The sequence below is a fragment of the Trichomycterus rosablanca genome, chromosome 20 (genome assembly GCF_030014385.1).
Source record: "Trichomycterus rosablanca isolate fTriRos1 chromosome 20, fTriRos1.hap1, whole genome shotgun sequence".
Lineage (NCBI taxonomy): Eukaryota > Metazoa > Chordata > Actinopteri > Siluriformes > Trichomycteridae > Trichomycterus > Trichomycterus rosablanca.
The window spans coordinates 9,059,045-9,080,780 of NC_086007.1; the positions used below are offsets into that span (position 1 = coordinate 9,059,045).

At 41.5% G+C, this 21,736-nt stretch overlaps 1 protein-coding gene across 3 annotated transcripts in view; it reads left to right on the forward strand.

Annotated features, from left to right (window-relative positions):
• gbe1b (glucan (1,4-alpha-), branching enzyme 1b) overlaps positions 1–21,736 on the forward strand; it is a 150,883-nt gene that overhangs the window by 35,537 nt on the left and 93,610 nt on the right. For all 3 annotated transcript variants that reach the window (XM_063016416.1, XM_063016417.1, XM_063016415.1), the window contains exon 7: positions 1,230–1,439. In XM_063016416.1, coding sequence (XP_062872486.1) covers positions 1,230–1,439 — 210 coding nt within the window. The remainder of the gene's footprint in view (positions 1–1,229; positions 1,440–21,736) is intronic.

Genomic DNA, 21,736 nt, shown 5'->3' on the forward strand with positions numbered 1-21,736 from the left:
ATGTATTAGGCAGATAAAAGGAAACCAAACAAGACTTGACATGAGGTTGGGAATTAGGTCTTCAGAACCCATGTCAGCTCTGTAGATCTGCTTCACAGATTTTTTTTCTCAGTCTTGAGTCAGGATTGTACCTTTGTAACTTTGTGTTTGTGTGCTTTGGCAGCTTTAAATAAGACAAGATCATTCAAAATAAGATTAGACAAGATCAGCTTTTATTATCCCACAGGGGGAAATTTGCAATATTACACCAGCTTCAAAAGTAAAGAGATTAAAAATATATACATATATAAAAATAGAAATAGAAAGATATACACTGATCAGCCATAAGATTAAAACCACCTCCTTGTTTTTACACTCACTGTCCATTTTATCAGCTCCACTTACCATATAGAAGCACTTTGTAGTTCTACAATTACTGACTGTAGTCCATCTGTTTCTCTGCATGCTTTGTTAGCCCCCTTTCATGCTGTTCTTCAATGGGCAGGACCACCACAGAGCAGGTATTACTTAGGTGGTGGATCATTCTCAGCACTGGAGTGATAATGACATGGTGGTGGTGTGTTAGTGTGTGTTGTGCTGGTATGAGTGGATCAGACACAACAGCACTGCTGGAATTTTAAAATACCGTGTCCACTCACTGTCCACTCTATTAGACACTCCTACCTAGTTGGTCCACCTTGTAGATGTAAAGTCAGAGACGATCGCTCATCTATTGCTGCTGTTTGAGTTGGTCAGCTTCTAGACCTTCATCAGTGGTCACAGGATGCTGCCGACAGGGATCTGTTGGATGGATATATTTGGTTGGTGGACTATTCTCAGTCCAGCAGTGACAGTGAGGTGTTTAAAAACTCCAGCAGCCTTGCTGTGTCTTATCCACTCATACCAGCACAACACACACTAACACACCACCACCATGTCAGTGTCACTGCAGTACTGAGAATGATCCACCACCTAAATAATACCTGCTCTGTAGTGGTCTTATGGGGGTCCTGACCATTAAAGAACAGGGTGAAAGCAGGCTAAAAAGGTATGCAGAGAAACAGATTGACTACAGTCAGTAATTGTAGAACTACAAAGTGCTTCTATATGGTAAGTGGAGCTGATAAAATGGACAGTGAGTGTAGAAACAGGGAAGTGGTTTTAATGTTATGGCTGATTTGTGTATAATCCTAATATTGCAGCATTGTCTGCTCAATAACTTGGTCCTATCTGATTTTTTTTCCCTCTAGCCGATACGGAATCCCAGATGAGCTGAAGGAGCTGATCGACGTGGCACACTCAATGGGCATCATGGTCCTCCTAGACGTGGTACACAGCCATGCCTCTAAAAACACAGAGGATGGCCTGAACCACTTTGATGGCTCCGACTCGTGCTTCTTTCATGGCGGGGAGAGAGGAGAGCACCCACTGTGGGGCAGCCGACTATTCAACTACTCCAGGTAGGGAACAAAAAAAAGCCTGTGCTTCTTTACCATGTTTTAATAAAGATGATGTGATTCTCATATTCTTTCCAGGTGTACAAGGAATTTGTCTTGGTGCAGGTGTCAATATTTAGATGTAGTAAAATAATTTAGAAAAATGTGTATTATGTAAACGTAGACATTTATCTAAACATAGCTAGTACGCCTACAAACTGTAAATAATAATAAAAAAAGCATTAGAATGGCAATAGTGGTATTTTGTAACTCGACCTCCCCTAAACTTGAATTCTTTGAAACTCTACTCACTTCGGGTAGAAATTTGTACCCTTAAACTTGACGTTTACCTTACACTCAACGTGTTTAGCTTTTTTTTTTAATTAATTAATTTAATTTCTAATTAACAATCAATGATTCGGGGGCCGCTCAGGTGGCGCAGCTGTAAAACCACACGCTGGAACCAGAGCTGGGATCTCGAATACATCGTCTTGAATCTCAGCTCTGCCTGCCGGCTAGGCTGAGCGGCCACATGAACAACGGTTGGCCTGTTGTTCAGATATGGGTGGGATTAAGCCGGATAAGGTCTCTCTCATAACTAATGCAATTACGACCTCTGCTGGCTGATTGATGGCGCCTGCACAGAGATGAGAAAAGAGTGCTCTCAGGGTGTGTCTTTCCATACACAGTGCTGAGCTGCACTGCACTCGTCAAAGTGTAGTTGATAAGATGCATACGGAATGCTGCCCACGTGTCGGAGGTGGCGTGGGTTAGCTTCGTTCTCCTCAATCAGAGCGGGGATCGGCATTGGTGGAGAGGAAGCATGACGCAATCTGGCAATTGGACGTGCTTAAAAGGGAGAAAAAAAGAAGAAAGTGCATAAATAAAATATAAAAAAAAAAATAAACGACTGTTTTGGTCAGCGCTTGGCTTGAGCGGTGCAGTAAAACGTCATTAAAGTGCGAATATGAGACGAATCTGCATTTGTGTGGAATAACCGTCAAATCCACTCTGAAAGCTCCACATGTATCTGTGTTCAGCTGTATTTTTCTCCTGTTTCACTTTTAAATTTGTTTTATTGCTCGGGGTTCTGAGAAATTGTAAGAATCAGCTTTTCCGAATCTAAAATGCTTATCGTTAAAAAAAAAAAAAAAAAAAGCTTTACATTTATTAAAAGAAAGACATAGAAACACTAAACCTGTCTTCATTATTACATAAGTTCTCTCCACTAATGAAATTCCTCGCACATTGTTTCAGTACAATGTCACGTTAAGCTTTGTGCAGCACCAGCACACTTATTAGGAAATAACAGCACAGCCAGCGCAAAAGCTGTTGTGCCGCTTCTCATGTGAATGCACCTTTACTGAACTCGCTAAGGAATACGGTATTCCAAGATCAAACATCTCCACGATTAAGAAGCATAAGGAAACAATAAAGAAGTAAAGGTAAAGAGCAGGTTTTATAGTATTTTTTTTTATTGATTTATAACTGTTTTCAATTGTGTTCCAGTGTTTTTCAGTGTATAAGTGTCAGAAACAACCCCATTATTTTACATTAGCCTAAAATATATGCAGTTCCATGGGACCATGGAATAGATTAACAGGTTTCCCATACATCCTTTTAGGAAAAAATACCTTGAAACGTCTTTTCAACTCAACGCCACTCCCAGAACCAATTGATGTCAAGTTTCAAGGTACCACTGTAAAGTAAACTAACAAAACCTCAAGTAGAAAATTGTGCATGGTAGAAATTAAAGTGATTATTATTCCAAGTAGTAGGGTAAGGTGCAGGAGAGTTATGGCGTGATATATACAGATGATACATATGTACATTTTTATCTCAAGCAGAGTAAATCGGGAATTATTTGCATTCCAAAAACCACTTTCTCTTACTTGTTTATAAATAATAATGTGGTGTCAGGCGATGCTGGTGTAATTAATTCTCCTCGTCTGATCCTTTGTTTGCTTATGATCACACACTGATTTGTACTTACTTGAACCAGTGCGGTATTCATGGTTTTAAAAGGGAGGCTTTGTTTATGAATAATCACACTTTTTTTTGGTTTTGCGAGTCCTTTGTTTCTGAGACAATAAAACAGTTGGACATGGTTAAAAGCCCAGCGTTGGTATTAAAGCTGCTGCTACTGTACTTTTATTGGTCTCGTGGGGGGCTTGAACCTTTCAAATATTCTGTAGTTGGCGGTTTCTGTGTGAACGTTAAAAAAAAAAAAAAAAAAAAGGGCTTTTTTTATTTACCAGATTTAAACATGAATATGTTGCAAATGTTTTTATTGATCCTGTGTTTGCCATACTAAGAGCTTCAAATTTTATATTAGGAAATGAACCGTGTGGTGGAAAAACCCTTAATGAAATATCTCAGAGACTGGATTATGAGTAGAAAAGAGTCACACAAAGTCTCACATGGTGACTCAGTGAATGTGATAATACAGAAAGAAAATAATCACCCTTTATACTCCCATCAGTGACCTTGTAGGAAGAACCCACTGTTAACAGAGATTTATTAGCTAAAACGTATAAAATATTTTCTTTTTACTTTCATCAATTAAATCACGTGTCAAACTCAAGGCTCGCGGGCCAAATCCAGCTCGCCATGTCATTTTATGTGGCCGCGAGAGCCTAAAAGACGTATGATTGTCTTAAAATACACTGTAAAATCGTACATAAACTGCATCTCCCACAATGCATTCCGATTTTGTGACTCGCAAAGTGACCGCATCCCGCCACTAGATGGCAGTGTTTCAACATCACCGTTTATCTGAGGTGGTTTTCCAACAAGTGATGTTGAGAAATATTTACAAATAATCCTAAATTGCACAAGAAGAGAAAAACCGGTACGTCTCTTGTGTTATAAGGCCGTGTCTGTGGTAAAGGAGTACAGTATAAATGTAGATATACGTACACTGATCAGCCATAACATTAAAACTACCTCCTTGTTTCTACACTCACTGTCTGTTTTATCAGCTCCACTTACCATATAGAAGCACTTTGTAGTTCTACAATTACTGACGGTAGTCCATCTGTTTCTCTATATACTGTTTTTAGTCTGCTTTCACCCTGTTCTTCAATGGACAGGACCACCACAGAGCAGGTATTATTTAGGTGGTGGATCATTCTCAGCACTGCAGTGACACTGACATGGTGGTGGTGTGTTAGTGTGTGTTGTGCTGGTATGAGTGGATCAGACACAGCAGCGCTGCTGGAGTTTTTGAATACCGTGTCCACTCACTGTCCACTCTATTAGACACTCCTACCTAGTTGGTCCACCTTGTAGATGTAGAGTCAGAGACGATCGCTCATCTATTGCTGCTGTTTGATTTGGTCTTGATCTTCTAGACCTTCATCAGTGGTCACAGGACACTGCCTACGGGGTGCTGTTGGCTGGATGTTCTTTTGGTTGGTGGACTATTTTCAGTCCAGCAGTGACAGTGAGGTGTTTAAAAACTGTGCCTATCCACTCATACCAGCACAACACACACTAACACACCACCACTATGTCAGTGTCACTGCAGTGCTGAGAATTATCCACCACCCAAATAATACCTGCTCTGTGGTGGTCCTGGGAGAGTCCTGACCATTGAAGAACAGCATGAAAGGGGGCTAACAAAGCATGCAGAGAAACAGATGGACTACAGTCAGTAATTGTAGAACTACAAAGTGCTTCTATATGGTAAGCGAAGCCGATAAAATGGACAATGAGTGTAGAAACAAGGAGGTGGTTTTAATGTTATGGCTGATCAGTGTATATGTACTGTGTGTGTGTGTGTATATATATATATATATATATTTTTTTTTACTTTTATCACTTACATAAATATTTAAGAGAATTAACAAATCATTGATTCTACTTTTTACTGGGCTTTGTAAATGCTAACAATAATACAGTTGTTTATTTCATGTTGTATCATATTTTTACCGTTCATACACTTAGCCCGAGGCCCTAATAATGAAATGTATTTTTAATTATTTTCCCATCGAAGCTTTTTGAATCTCGCTCTTCCAGATTACTTATACTAAGTGTACCAAGAAATTACATTTGTTGTTGCTTTCACACTTATTTTCAGTTTTCACCCACAGGACTGAGGTTTCAGCTCCGAGTGAAATTGTTTAGCTCAGATCTCACACTTTAATTAAGCTGTGTTTACAAACTCAACCTGTGTGTGGCTCTGTAGTGTTAACATTAAGTGTGTGTGTGTGTGTGTGTGTGTGTAGGTGTTATTGTGTGTGTGCATATGTGTTCTTGTGCATTTGTGTTGCTGTGCATGTGTTCACCTGCGTTTCTCGGTGTGGTCACCTGCGTTTCTCTGTGTGGTCACCTGTACATGCCTCTGTGTGGTCACCTGCGTTTCTCTGTGTGGTCACCTGCGTTTCTCTGTGTGGTCACCTGCATTTCTCTGTGTGGTCACCTGTACGTGCCTCTGCGTGTGAACCTGTGTGCACCTGTGTGTGCCACTGTGTGTACCTCTGTGTGTGCCCCTGTGTGTGTACCTGTGTGCTTCTCTGTGTGATTACCTGTGCGTGTTTGTGTGTGTGTCTCTATGTGTATGTCTACCTGTGTGCACCTGTGTGTAGCTGTGTGTATCTGTGTGCACCTCTTTGCGTCTGTGTGTGCCTCTGTGTGGGCCTGTGTTTGCACCTGTGTGTGTGCCATTATCTGTGCCTGTGTGTGCCTCTCTGTGTGTACCCGTGTGTGTGTGTGCATGCTTGTGTACATGTTTGGTAAATACTACATAATTGCAGTAATTTGTTGCTAAGGTGACCAATCTTTTTATTGGTCACTGTTAATAGATCAAAGAAAAGAACTGCCCTATTTTAAATAATGGTCTGTTATGCTGCAGTGGTGCCTGAGACATCCAAAACCTGGTGCTTTTATAAATTACACACATTTTTATGTACTATGTGATGAAAATTTCAGTAGTACAAAATTACAACATAAAATGAAAATATTGCACATAAAAGTGATGAATAAGCCATAAATGTTGCACAAATATAGAGCTAAATTATTCATCTCTGCATCGCCTGTGCTGCTTTGAACTGATTTAATACGACAATAAAGATTTTTCTACAAATTATCACCAGACTTTCCTGAAAACCGTAGTACAGACCTACTGAAATACAGAACCGGTGAGTTTAGATTTAGGAAGAGGATTGGGTTTGATTTAAAGGTAATTGCTCGTGTACATTCAACTACTTATTATATCAAGAACATGAGCTGGCCGCTCAGGTGGCGCAGGGGTAAAAACACACGCTGGAACCAGAGCTGGGATCGTATCGAATCTTAGCTCTGCCTGCCGGCTAAGGCTGAGCGGCCACATGAACAACGATTGGCCTGTTGTTCAGATATGGGCGGGACTAAGCCGGATGGGGTCTCTCTCTCATTACTGGTGCAATTACGACCTCTGCTGGCTGATTAATAGCGCCTGCACAGAGATGAGAAAAGAGTGCTGTCAGGGTGTGTCTCTCCGTACACAACACTGAGCTGCACTGCACTCGTCAAAGTGTAGGTGATAAGATGCATACGGCATGCTGCCCACGTGTCGGAGGGGGCGTGGGTTAGCTTCGTTCTCCTCAATCAGAGCATTGGTGGAGAGGAAGCATGACGCAAAAGGGCAATTGGACGCGCTAAAAAGGGAGAAAAAGGGGAGAAAAAAAAGAACATGAGCTGATTTATTTATTTATTTTCAATTACTGATTTATCTTGGTCATGGCTGTAGCGGATACACTTGGAATGCACCTTATTATAATAAGGGAAAACATAGGTGAATGGTTTGGCTGGTTAGTTTTGTTTAGATAGAAAGACCTAGGCTCTGGGACTCCAGTGGACCACAGGAGAGTTTAGGATCTATTTAGGATCTATTAAACAGGAGGTCCATGAAGTTGATGTTCTCATTGGGTGGTTGAATATTTCTGAGTGTACATCTCTTTTTAAAAATGTATATAAGGCCGCTCAGGTGACGCAGCGGTAAAATACGCTAGCACACCAGAGCTGGGATCTCGTATACATCGTATCGAATCTCAGCTCTGCCATCCAGCTGGGCTGGACTGCCACATGAACAACGATTGGCTGTTGTTCAGGGATGGGAACAATCCTCATAACTGGTGCAATTACGACCTCTGTGCAGAGTTGGGGAATAATGTTGATCAGGGTGTGGCTCTCCGTGCACAAAGCTGATCCGCATATGAACTAACCTCGTGCAGGTGAAAAGAGGCAGTCGGTACTAGGGATGTAACAATCGATTCACGTGTGTAACAATTCAAATCGGTTTACATGTATAATAAATTGATATTCACTTTAAACAGCAGAGGGCACTGGCGCTATTCACCTCGCCTGGTTGACGTCACTACAGGGTTGCCAGGTTCGGAATTTTCTAGCCAAATGTATTTGTGTGAGGATACTTTCTTTATTTGTATTATTTATTTATTTATATAATGTGGGATTTTTTTCAATTCAATTTTTTTATCTCAGAAATAAAAGGGCATTTATTATTTATATAAATAAAAGATAAGCACAAATACAGTATTTTATTTAATTTTTTTAAAGAGAAATAATAAAAGGAAAGGTCATAATTTGTCTTCGATTTAATTTTGTTTAAAAAATCAGGAAAAAATCGTATCGTGAACCCAGTATCGTGAATCGCATCGTATCGTGGGTAGAGTGTACCATTACATCCCTAGTCGGTACTGATCACATGTCGGAGGGGGCGTGTGTCAGTTGCGAAGCTCCTCAGTCACAGTGGAAGGTTGTATCGGTAGAGGTAAAGCATAACGCAATCGGGGTAATTGGATACGACTAGATTAGGGGAGAAAATTGGGGGGGAAATCAGAGAAAGAAAATTCTATAAACTTTTGACTTTTAATTATTTCTAGTATTACACAGTAAATACAGTTATAACACCAGCACTATGTCGTATGTCTGAAGTACTTTGTAGCAATCTTCATGATTCATGATCAAGGACGTTTCCCATACAAGTCTTCAAATGTGTGTTGACGCTGTGTTGGATATAATAATTATTTCTTTATTTTTATATATTACCTTTTCACTCGGTGAGGCCAAGACCTAGAAATAATAATCACAGAACTTATTGCAGAAAATCAAACAAATTCAAGGCCTTTAAGGCTTCTATTTTCAAATCGACTTTTATAGTGAGTATTTATTTGTATGCCTTTATGTACCAGTCAGCCACCAGCTCCAGTGCAGCCTTCTGTAATAACATAAATAATTTATAGCATTTCTCAGAAACCGACCTTAGTCCGGTTCGTCACATCATTATAGCTGCGACAATAAGACCTCCTAGGTCGCGCGGGTTTCCATCTTTAGCGTTGACCTTAATGCTACTTTCTCCGAGCCAACAGCAATGATTGGTGCTGCTGCGAGTCCCAATTATTAAGTCTTTCTTATTTTATTCTCCTCCATGGCTAAACTCGAACATAAACAAGCAGACTTGTCGTCACCTTGGAGTCTAATTTTATTTTGAACCTGAGTTTAATAACTAGATGCCAACAGCTGCAGGACTGCAACATTATCCGGTGTTTAGTGTCAGGCAGCATGAGAACGGGTTAATAAGAGATCCTAGCTGAAGTTTCATTACTTATCGAGCCTGGACTGTTATCAGAGGGACTCATTAGACGGGCTGCAGACATATGCTGCGACCGCCGGCCATCTAAACAGTCATTTGTGAAGACCCGGAGGATGGCCTCGGTGTTATCTCCGGCCCGTGGCTGTTGGTTGGACATTTGTTTTGAACGGCGCTTGTTTATATACGTTCGAACTCCCCTGTTATGCTTCCAGACGAGCAGATGAATTGTAAAATAGAGGCCGGACGTTCTGACTGAGCGCCACTGATTAAGAGGTGCGGTGCCACGGACGACTTTGATACCGATGATGAGAAGGAAGCAGCGGTGGTACCCATTAGTGCAGGAGAGAGGGGGAAATTGGGGGAAAACAAATCCGGCTTTGTTAGCCTTCTTGTATGCTCGCCGTGAACGTCTGATACTGTGTGAAGGTGGTCAACAAACCTATTAACATGCCTCTGAAATGGGCATGGGTAACTTGCGTATCTGGGATGTATAAGAATATTTAGGAGAGGTGTGTTGCTATTAAGATGACGTTAATTTAGCTTGACAATGCGAGGTCTCATTCTGCATGCATTTTTGGTTTCACTTACGTTCAATCTGTTGTTCACGTGACACATCTCGCTTCATGGTGTGTCGTCCAAAGTGTCTACAATTGGAAGATGTGGATGTCAGTCAAACGTGATGGACCAATTAGAATTGACGCAGAGTTGAGATTTTCCTTTAAAGTTCTGTCACATTTTTATAGCGTAACAATTTTGATTTTTTTTTCCCCCACTTTTTTTTCATCCAATTTTCTCCCCTAATCTAGTCGTGTCCAATTACCCTGAATGCGTCCTCTATACTGATTCGACCCTTCACCGCTGACTGAGGACGCCTCTCAACTGACATACGCCCCCTCCGGCACGTACAGTCAGTACAGACTGCATTTTTCACCTGCACGAGTCGAGTTCATTTACCGACGGGCACTGTGTACGGAGGGCCACACCCCCATCAGCATTATTCCTCAGCTCTGTGTAGGCACCATCAGTCAACCAGCAGGGGCCGCAGTCGCACCAGTTATGAGGATCTATGATCCGACTTTTTACCCCGAACCCTGAACAACAGCCAATCGTTGTTCATGCTGCCACCCAGCCCAGTCGGAAGGCAGAGCTGAAACAATTTAGATTTTTGTGTTGTTTTGCTGATGCTTTTACGTTATTAAAGTTGGTGCCACTTTAATGGGAACGTAGTTCATGCTTAGTACACTTAGCATATAAAATCGTATTACATGGCGACGTTGTGAATGCTTTCTAATGGGAAGCTGTGGGGAAGTTGTTAGAAAACCCTTCACAGTTAAAGATTTCAAGTTCTGTTTTGTGAACTGATGGTACCACACAGTGTACGTTTCCCCCCCAGTGTGACTTAATAAACGCTCTATTGAGACAAATGTCTGAAATCAGCAGGAGACACATCTGGGTGTTTATACGCCATGCTAATTCTGATTTACACCCCATTCAAAAATCTTTTTACAACACCGAAGTGACATCGGCACGGCGCTTGCCACATTGTTTCGTCGGAGCTCCATCCATCCCTTCAGCAATAAACATCAATCCCACCGTGCCCGTCTCTTATCGAATGAACGAGAACGCTGTTTAGCCAGCGCTACAGGAGAGCCGCCTGAGAAGCGGGAGATGAGACGGATCAGTCGTCCTTTCCCACAAGGCCCGGCCGCTCACCATCGCTCAGCCTGTCAGGCGACGTCATTTTGCCGTTACGCCTCTCGTGAAATGACCTGTCACGCTGCTGAATTTATTTGTTCTTATCTGCAGGTTGACTGTAATGCTGAGCATCTGGGGATTTCAATCAGTTCTCGCTTAGATTCAGGCCAGGTTGGCCAGGTTAGCCAGGCTGGAAGTGGGACTTCTGGGATATGAGATGCAAATAAGACCTGCTAGTCTTGCTAGGGGGCTTTTTTCGGATGCTTCTGATGTTTGCTGTGGAGGAACATAAGTGCCTGACCTCACAAATGCTACCCATGTTAAACTAGACAGCAGCAGGCTCATAATATACTCACTTCACTTTGGGGTCTGTCTCAAGACCTGGTGAGCTGCCTTACTGCCTACTGTCTACCCTAAGTAGAAACTTTAGAAGCCAGATTATTTAGACTCACTACTTAGACGTCATTGGCTGTCCATAGGCTGTCCATTGGCTGCCTCAATGTTTGCTTACTAATGTAATAGAATTAGCCTCAGGCCATTTAAACCAATGGGCTGAAACGACACAACCCACTAACATGCCAGTTAACATCTCCTCATCATCTGTGTTCCAAAAACTGTTACGTTCTCACTGACAAACCCAGAATTGCACATAAATCACACTTGTACACCTTTATACAAATTAAAAATTAATAAGTATTACTTGCTAGGGGGCTTTTTTGGATGCTTCTGATGTTTGCTGTGGAGGAACATTAGTGCATGACCTCACAAATGCTACCCATGTTAAACTAGACAGCAGCAGGCTCATAATGTACTCACTTCACTTTGGGGTCTGTCTCAAAACCTGGTGAGCTGCCTTACTGCCTACTGCCTACCCTAAGTAGAAACTTTAGAAGCCAGATTATTTAGACTCACTACTTAGATGTCATTGGCTGTCCATAGGCTGTCCAAATTACACATAAATCACACTTGTACACCTTTATAAAAATTATAAATTAATAAGAATTTGGAAATTGCTCCGCCCGATGGTCTGTTTCTGTTCGCCTTAGTTGTTGTGCCTCACTGAATGCTGGGATTGCCTTCAACGGTGAGGAAGCATTCGATACTCCCTCATTATTCAGTCAGAATATCACTCAGAATAAGGTGTCTCAGTAGGCAGCACTTTAAGGTATCTAAGAATTGAGACTGTCTATGTAGAGAGTCTTTTTAGACGGACCCTGTATGAAAAATGTCTTTATTTGTCAAATACATATCCCAGCTTGTTTGGAAGCTGGGGTCAGAACTCAGGGTCAACCATTGTATGGCGCCCCAAGGGCCTTGCTCGCTCAAGGGCCCAACAGTGGAAGCATACCAGCCTGGATTTAAATCGACAATCTTCAGATTGAAGGCTCAAAGCTCTACCCACTAGGCTACCTATGTCCTGTACATGGGTCGGTTCAGTATTCACCTCAACCCTGTTTAACACCCTTGGGATTGATTTTGAGCTCGACTTTCTTGTCCTACGTGAACATTTCTACAGATAAAAATAGTGTTAAAAATAATAGATAAAAATGATGTGTTCTACACATTAAAGATTTTACACATTATAGTGTAAAATATTGCAGAGGTGTGGCAACTCAGTAGCAATTCTCATGGTTTTGGAAAATTATTTGAAACAAATTCATGATCAGTGATAGCTCAATGGTTATGGTACTGGGCTAGGAATCAGAAAGTTGCCTGTTCAAGCCCTGCCACTGCTAAGTTGCCACTGTTGGGCCCCTGAGCAAGGCCCTTAACCCTCAATTGCTCAAAGTTGTGTTCAGTCATAATTGTAAGTCGCTTTGGATAAAAGCATCTGCTAAATGCCGAAAATGTAAATTATCAGTTGTCAACATACTTTCGGCAATAATGTTACATTACTGGGAATATTGTGTTATGACTAAGACCCTACGTAATTCACAGCCGGTTTGTGTTTAGCGATTTAACATTTTTTATTTGTGTAGCGTATGAAATATGAGGTGGCCCTAGCAATCATACGGTAATAAAGTTAGAGTAACAGACTTTTCTGTGGTTTAGTTATAGTGAGCTGACAATGTTTGATGTATGTGTTTACGTATTGAGAGCATTTTGTCCCTTTGGGGACTCCATAATCAATGGAAAAGTGTGCTTCTCTACAAACGTGATCATCTCTCTGTGGTCTGTTCTGCGCCTCAAAAGAACAAGCCAGTACAGTATTATGCTTCTGATAGTTTGTCTATGAACAGTTTATTTTTTTCTTTATAAACTCAGCAAACTTTAAAGATTCTCAGTTACTCAGTTAGAAAATGTCCAAAATGTCGAAGTTTAAAGCAGCTAAAAACATGACTGTGTTAACTGAGTTTGGAAAACTCGCAACCAATTCTGTGGACGCAGAGGATGGTGTGTCAAAACACGGACGAGTGAGCTATTAACGTAGGCCGAGCTGTTTATTGTAGCTTCCATTGATTCTATCAGTTTATGAGTGTAATTTAATGAGTGTCGTGAAATGTGCACCTTTACTGTTAAAATCTGTAAAATCTGTGATTGAAAAATAAAGTCTATGAAATTAAGCACATTTCCCCCCTTTTTTTCTATTTTATTTATGCATTTTCTCCAGTTTTCTCCCAATTTAGCGTAGTCAATTTGTCTTCCACTTCTGGGGGATCCCTGATTGCAGTTGAGGACGGTATTTTGCTGCTCACGCCTCCTCCGACCCGCATGCAGTCCTTAGCGGAACCCTTTTTCACCTATGCACTCTGCACAGGCGCCTCTTTATCTGCCAATCAGGGTCCTTACACAGCGTTTGAAGACCCCACCCACCTAGTCCAGGAGTTCAGAATCTCTGCACTGGTGTGCTAGTGGAATATCCCGCTGCGCCACCTGGGCTTTTCCCCATGAATTTAATAGGGCCCTGGTTATGACATTAGTACTTGACAGGCTAATTCTCACCTACAGATCATCAATACTGTAGAAATGAGCAGCTGTATTTACCTGCCAAGCATTTTAACAGTTCTATTATTAGAATGAAGGTCTTACAAAGTGGCAGAAATACGTCTGTCCTGCCAAACTATGTTAATTAGATTTTTTTATTACGCTGTTCTGTAATTAAACCGCTTCTACAGTGCCCCTTGCTGGAAAGCCGAGACTTCAGCTTGCATTAACACTGCAATAAAAGAAGCAGAAATAATTAAGACTCTTAAACATTCTGGAACACAGCGAAATGAATCTTGCAAACCTAAAAGTTCTTGCATTGAGTAGATTTCTAGCCTATGGCTGTGTTTACATTAAGTCCTGGTATCCTCAGGCATTGATGTACATTGCTGGTGTTTGAGGGCCGAGTTTAGTTTTTCACATTATTGGAATCTGTCCACTTTTTAAATGATAGTGACACTGATGGATGAGGTGGTTTAGGAGAAAAGTCTCACTTTACTTCTTCTTCGTTTCCTGTATTGACAGGATTAGAGGAAGTTCTTTCTCTGATCGGCTAAACATAACGATGTCAAGGTGCGTTACATCAAAAGTTTAGACCTTGTGTACTTTTGTACTGGATGATGCAGAGTCTTTTTTACAAGTTTGCTTTACTGCGTATGATTCATCAGTATATTATTTTTAATACAATTAGTGACAAATGTGTGTTTTAATGGATGCAGAAAATACAGCCCTGAAGCTTTTTGGATATAATATAAAAAAAATAATCAGCCTTTCAATTGAATTCAGATAGCGGGTAGGGTAGCAAAAGGTCCGGCTTCTCTGTATTCAACCACCAACCCCCCCAAGTAATAGCCAATTATATCTGGTGACCGACTGGCCAATAGCGCAGCAGGGAATTTGAACCCTGGATCCCATGAATTCAGAGTTCAGTAAAGCTTGTAAGCTACAGTACATGGCCTGGCAAAGATGCTAAAAATACACCGATCAGCCATAACATTAAAACCACCTCCTTGTTTCTACACTCACTGTCCATTTTATCAGCTCCACTTACCATATAGAATCACTTTGTATTTCTACAATTACTAACTGTAGTCCATCTGTTTCTCTACATACTGTTTTAACCTGCTTTCACCCTGTTCTTCAATGGTCAGGACCCCCACAGGACCACCACAGAGCAGGTATTATTTAGGTGGTGGATCATTCTCAGCACTGCAGTGACACTGACATGGTGGTGGTGTGTTAGTGTGTGTTGTGCTGGTATGAGTGGATCAGACACAGCAGCGCTGCTGGAGTTTTTAAATACCGTGTTCACTCACTGTCCACTTTATTAGACACACCTACCTAGTTGGTCCACTTTGTAGATGTAAAGTCAGAGACGTTCGCTCATCTAATGCTGCTGTTTGAGTTGGTCATCTTCTAGACCTTCATCAGTGATCACTGGACGCTGCCCAATGGGGCGCTGTTGGCTGGATATATTTTTGGTTGGTGGACTATTCTCAGTCCAGCAGTGACAATGAGGTGTTTAAAAACTCCAACAGCATTGCTGTGTCTGTTTAACTCACTGACTCATTTGCAGTCACTTACTCAGATTCATTCTATCTTAACGTTTCATGCCTTTTTTAACCTTCTTTTTTGTCACCAATTTCTAAAACCTAGGAAAGTTAACCTCCTTTAGAGGGCTGCTTTAAACCTAGTTCTAATCCACCAGTCTAACCAAGCTGCTGCACTCGTGCTTTCTACATTCTTAGACCTTGATGCAGTGTTCGACACAGTGAATCATAAACAATTGTAATCATTTTACTCAGCACATGATAAAAACGGATGTGTTTTTGTAATTTCGCTGAATTTTAAGAGGTCCTGCAGAACCCATTTACCTCTTAATGAGAAGCGGCTGGTTACCTACATAGGCATCCCATCATCACTCATTAGTGCTTAATGATTAATGCATAATCTCATTAGAACCCCTACAAAAAAGTCTGAATAAGGAAAAAGAGCTTTTAAAGGTGCTGTGAGCGGTACTGGTGGGCTGTTCTTCTGCATGTCAGTGTGGGAGCCTCAGCTGTACAGTAAGAAATAATGAAAATCATTTGTAGTCTCTTGTTTGACTAAAAAGACTCAATAATAGAACAATCTAATTTACGTTTGCCTTAAAAAATAGTAATTAGATAGGGTGACCATATTTTGATTTTTTTTTTAAAGAGGCTAATTGTAGTTAGAGTGTGTGTGTGTGTGTGTGGGGGGGGGGGGGGGGTGTTGACAATAATCTCTATCTTAGGCACATTTGGATATGTTTACAAGACTTTAAACAAGGCAGGCATGCAGTCCACTGATCTGTAGCTGTTGTGATGCTTCATGGTGTGAAATGCAAAAACTCCCTCTGCAGCAGTAACAGCATCTTCTGTGTTACCTGATCTTTACCTGACAAACTCTCTCCTTTATTTAACATTAAAACCACCTCCTTGTTTCTACACACATTGTCCATTTTATCAGCTCCACTTATCATATAGAAGCACTTTGTAGTTCTACAATTACTGACTGTAGTCCATCTGTTTCTCTGCATGCTTTCTTAGCCCGTTTTCACCCTGTTCTTCAATGGTCAGGACCCCCACAGGACCACTACAGAGTTGGTATTATTTGGGTGGTGGGTCATTCTCTGCACTGCAGTAATACTGACATGGTGGTGGTGTGTTAGTGTGTGTTGTGCTGGTATGAGTGGATCAGACACAGCAGCGCTGCTGGAGTTTTTAAACACCTCACTGTCACTGCTGGACTGAGAATAGTCCACCAACCAAAAATATCCAGCCAACAGCACCCTGTGGGCAGCGTCCTGTGACCACTGATGAAGGTCTAGAAGATGACCAACTCAAACAGCAGCAATAGATGAGCGATCGTCTCTGACTTTACATCTACAAGGTGGACCAACTAGGTAGGAGTGTCTAATAGAGTGGACAGTGAGTGGACACGGTATTTAAAAACTCCAGCAGCGCTGCTGTGTCTGATCCACTCATACCAGCACAACACACACTAATACACCACCACCATGTCAGTGTCACTGCAGTGCAGAGAATGATCCCCCACCTAAATAATATCTGCTCTGTGATGGTCCTGTGGGGGTCCTGACCATTGAAGAACATGGTGAAAGCAGGCTAAAAAGGTATGTAGAGAAACAGATGGACTACAGTCAGTAATTGTAAAACTTCAACGTGCTTTTATGTGGTAAGTGGAGCTGATAAAATGGACAATGAGTGTAGGAACAAGGAGGTGGTCATAAAGTTATGCCTGATCGGTGTATGTGTCAGCTTTGCAGGTCTTGCATTTTGCTTTTTAGAGCTCTGTCCTCATTTTTTGTGATGTAGTGTATGTGGCATAACAACGTCATTGCAGTGGGTAGCCTTACTGCTTTACTATATAAAGAGCCTGTGTTCAATTCCCTGGCCTGAGGGTGTGTAGTTTGCATGTTCTCCCTGTGTCTACATGGGTTTCCTCCAGGTGTCCTGGTTTCCTCCCACAGTCCAAAGACATTCAGCTAGGTTTATTTGGAACTACTAAAAATTGCCTGTGTGTTAGTCCTGTGATGGACTGGCGACCTGCCTGGGGTGTTTCCTGCCTTTTGCTCAATGAATCAGACCCACCGTGACCCTGACCAGGTTAAAACTGTGGTAAAACAGACAATCATTGAATGGAGTTTTAATGCATATACTGTAAACATTCCTACATATGAGTAAATGCCACACAGCATTATGCGGCCTGCGTTCAGTCCTCACCTAATGTGGTAGCTCAGTGGTTAAGGTACTGGACTAGTAATCAGAAGGTTGCAGGTTCAAGCCTCACCACCACCATGTTGCCACTGTTGGGCCCCTCAGTTGCTCAATTTGTACTCAGTCATAATTGTAAGTCGCTTTGGATAAAAGCATCTGCTCCAGCATAGGGTCTGAACATTCATGTTCAAGGGTAACAGGACTCACTGATCCCATCCACATTTAGAAGAAACTGTTTTTAATGTGGACATGCTCTTCCTGTGTCAGTGGGGGTTTACCCTGAATATTTCAGTTCACTTTTACCATCCAAAAGGTGTACCGCAAAAGGTGTACTGGCTATACGTAATTGACCCTTGGTGTATAAGTGTGTAGTAAGTCAGGGTTGCCAACATAATACTGTACATTTTTGCTAAATTAAAATAATACAGTAGCAGTAAATGTGGGCAGTGAATGAGCAGTGTTTATGGTTCAGTCCTAAGAGGACCACTTGCTCTTACAGTAAATGGCTGTACTGATTAATAGCCGCGCTCCAGGCTGTAATGCGGCGGTTTGGTTCTGCAGCGGGTCGACCTCTCGCGCTCGCTGTTCTTCCACTCTCGGAGGAACACCCCGTGCGTCGGCTCTTTGTCTGTTGTCAGACGGAGGCTGATCTATTCATCACACGTGGATCAGCGGCCGCTTCAGCCGCGCACTTATCGGATCACTTCAGGCTCTTCGTTGGGGAAACAGGAACCTGGCGTTCGTAGCTTCTGTGTTAAAAAACGCACCAGGGATATCCACATCAGCACTTTCACCACAGTGTCTCTCCTGGCAGCACTTTAGCTCCAGAGCAGAACCGATTGTGAGAAGCACAACAGCTTTGAGGGAACTGGGGGTGGGTGGACGGGGGAGGATTTGCACATTTCCAGGAGAAACTTGCATCCATAGATTTGATTTAGCATACATGAATGTAGAAGCTGGATCAGCAGGAAACTGACTGCACATACGGGATGCATCATGTGACTTAAAATGAAGGTGTACTTGATATTGCATTAATGTTATTGGGTTTCTGATAATAGTTTTGCAGACATGCATGTTAGCATTCATCAAAATACAGTGGTACCTTAAACTCAACATCAGTTGGTTCTGGGAGTGGTGTTGAGTTTAAAAGAGGTTGAGTTTCAAGGTTTTTTTTCCATAAGGATGTATGGGAAACCTGGTAATGCGTTTCATGGTCTTGTGGAACTGCATATATTTTAGTCTTATGTAAAATAATGGGGTTGTTTTTGACACTTATACACTGAAAATAACACAAACATAATATAAAAACACTGAAATACAATTAAAAAACACTTTAAAAATCAGTAAAAAATACAATAAAACCTTGCCAGCCCAAAAAGAAATTATAAGCCCAACGCGTCAAAAGTGTGCGGTGTGCGCTGCTTAGGGAAGCACAGCGGCAAGCTAAGCAGCGGTGCCACACTTCATAGGAAACAACGGCACAGCAGAGCAAAAGCAGTTTTGCTTCTTCTCATGTGATTGCGCCCTAACGCTTACCTCTTTGTTTACATTTCTGCACATAGAGTTTAAGGGAAATGGTAAGTTTAAGAGAAACGTCGAGTTTAAGGGAATCGTTGAGTTTAGGGGGATCGTTGAGTTTAAGAGAAACGTCGAGTTTAAGGGAATCGTTGAGTTTAGGGGGATCGTTGAGTTTAGGGGAAACGTCGAGTTTAAGGGAATCGTTGAGTTTAGGGGGATCGTCGAGTTTAAGAGAAACGTCGAGTTTAAGGGAATCGTTGAGTTTAGGGGGATCGTCGAGTTTAAGAGAAACGTCGAGTTGAAAAAAAGGTCGCGTTTGAGGCAATCGTTGAGTTTAAGGAAAACGTCGAGTTTAAGGGAATCGTTGTGTTTAAGGGAGTTTAAGGGAATTGTTGTGTTTAAGGGAAACGTCGAGTTTTAAAAAACGTCGAGTTTGAGGGAATCGTCGAGTTTAAGGGAATTGTCGAGTTTAAGGGAAACGTAGAGTTTAAGGGAATCGTTGTGTTTAAGGGAAATGTCGAGTTTAGGAGAAACGTCGAGTTTAAGGGAAACGTCGAGTTTAATGGAATCGTTGTGTTTAAGGGAATCGTTTAGTTTAGGAGAAACATCGAGTTTAAGGGAAACGTCGAGTTTAAGGGAATCGTCGAGTTTAGGGGAAACGTCGAGTTTAAGGGAATCGTCAAGTTTAGGGGAAACGTCGAGTTTGGGGGAAACGTCGAGTTTAGGGGAAACGTCGAGTTTGGGGGAAACGTCGAGTTTAGGGGAAACGTCGAGTTTAGGGGAAACGTCGAGTTTAGGGGAAACGTCGAGTTTAGGGGAATGCATTAAAATGCATATGTTACACTGTATCTATTCCTATTAACTAAGACAAAGCCATCTTGAGTATAAAATAAAATTGTAATTAGAATAAGGTTTCCAACTGGCCCTGTGTGGAAAAGTTATTACTTTCTTAAACTTTTTAACTGGTTATGTTACCCTTACCAGTAATAACTGCAGCCAGATTCTTCTGATTGTATTGTTTTTAATGTTTCTTTTAATTCAGCCACATTACACAGGTTTTAAGAATGATCAGACGGTTTAAGATCCTGCCACAGCTTCCCAATGGGGTTTAAGTCAGGACTGTAACTAGACCTCTCAACAAAACATATTATTTTCTTTCTTTTTAGCCATTTAAAGGTGGGTTTGCTCTTGTGCCTCTTGATCAGATTGCACTTGAGCTTCATCATGTGCATTTTTCTTTAGGATTTTTTGGTAGAGATGCTTAAGGACAAGTCACCCTTTTCCTAAAACATCAATGCATTTCCACAGCATCACACCATTTTCACCGTTATCAAGTTTGACTGTTAATATGATTTGTTTTTGTTTTCTTCTTAACTGTCCAGAAAAAAATGATATAACTGTAGATTTTAGTTGGTGTCCAAGTTTAAGGTTTTTCATATGTGACGCTGCCGTTCACCAAGCTTTACATCACCAATAAGGCCTTCGCTCAGAAAATTGCCTGTTAAACTGTGATGAAAAGTAGCTACATTTCTAGCTCTAAATCAAAGTGTGCATGCAGAACTAAACCCATTACTGTTATTATAGCTCCTTCACACAAAATGCTCACCATTTCCATGTGAGATCCCATAAGAACCACTTAATTTGCTATGCATGTATGAAGGAGATTCTTTACACCACTTTGCCTGCATTGCACGTAACACCCGAGAACCTCGAGCTTTTCATTTAAACTACGTTTCTATGGCAACGTGGCCATCGCTTTTAAAGAGCGAAAGTGTGGAGGATTCTCGATGTGTGTCACGAGTACCTACACAGCATGCAGGCCCTGCAGGGTGTTGTACATTTATATGGATGTTATATCTCATGCTCTGTGTTTAATTTATACCTGCAGCCTATTGATATAATGAATATATATTTCTGCATGTAGCGTTTGGACTGAGGGGCTCAGCAGTATAGCAGGGGAGAACAGAAAAGTTTCTCTTTATGTCTGATATTCACTGTGATAAAACTACAACTATTGTGACTTCATAAACCCCAAGCAGTGAGCTTTGTGGACCGTCTTCAGAGCCAGTGCATACAGTTTACAAATCCTTAATGATTTAGAGGTGCAGTTTGGAACATCCTTATAAATTACTAGTTCTTTAAGGCATAAACATGATTAATAATACTTCAGATCTTCCAATTGATACACAACCCTGATAAGTGCAGTGTGGTGCATTGTTCTGACGACTGGCCCCCAAAACACATCATACACTGATCAGCCATAACATTAAAACCACCTCTTTGTTTTTACACTCACTCTTCATTTTATCAGCTCCACTTACCATATAGAAGCACTTTGTAGTTCCACAATTACTGACTGTAGTCCATCTGTTTCTCTGCATACTTTTTTAGCCTGCTTTCACACTGTTCTTCAATGGTCAGGACCCCCACAGGACCACTGCAGAGCAGGTATTATTTAGGTGGTGGATCATTCTCAGCACTGCAGTGACACTGACATGATGGTGGTGTGTTAGTGTGTGTTGTGCTGGTATGAGTGGATCAGACACAGCAGCGCTGCTGGAGTTTTAAAATACTGTGTCCACTCACTGTCCACTCTATTAGACACTCCTACCTAATTGGTCCACCTTATAGATGTAAAGTCAGGGACGATCGCTCATCTATTGCTGCTGTTTGAGTTGGTCATCTTCTAGACCTTCATCAGTGGTCACAGGACGCTGCCCGTGGAGCGCTGTTGGCTGGATATTTTTGGTTGGTGTACTATTCTCAGTCCAGCAGTGACCGTGAAGTGAGGTGTTTAAAAACTCCATCAGCATTGCTGTGTCTTATCCACT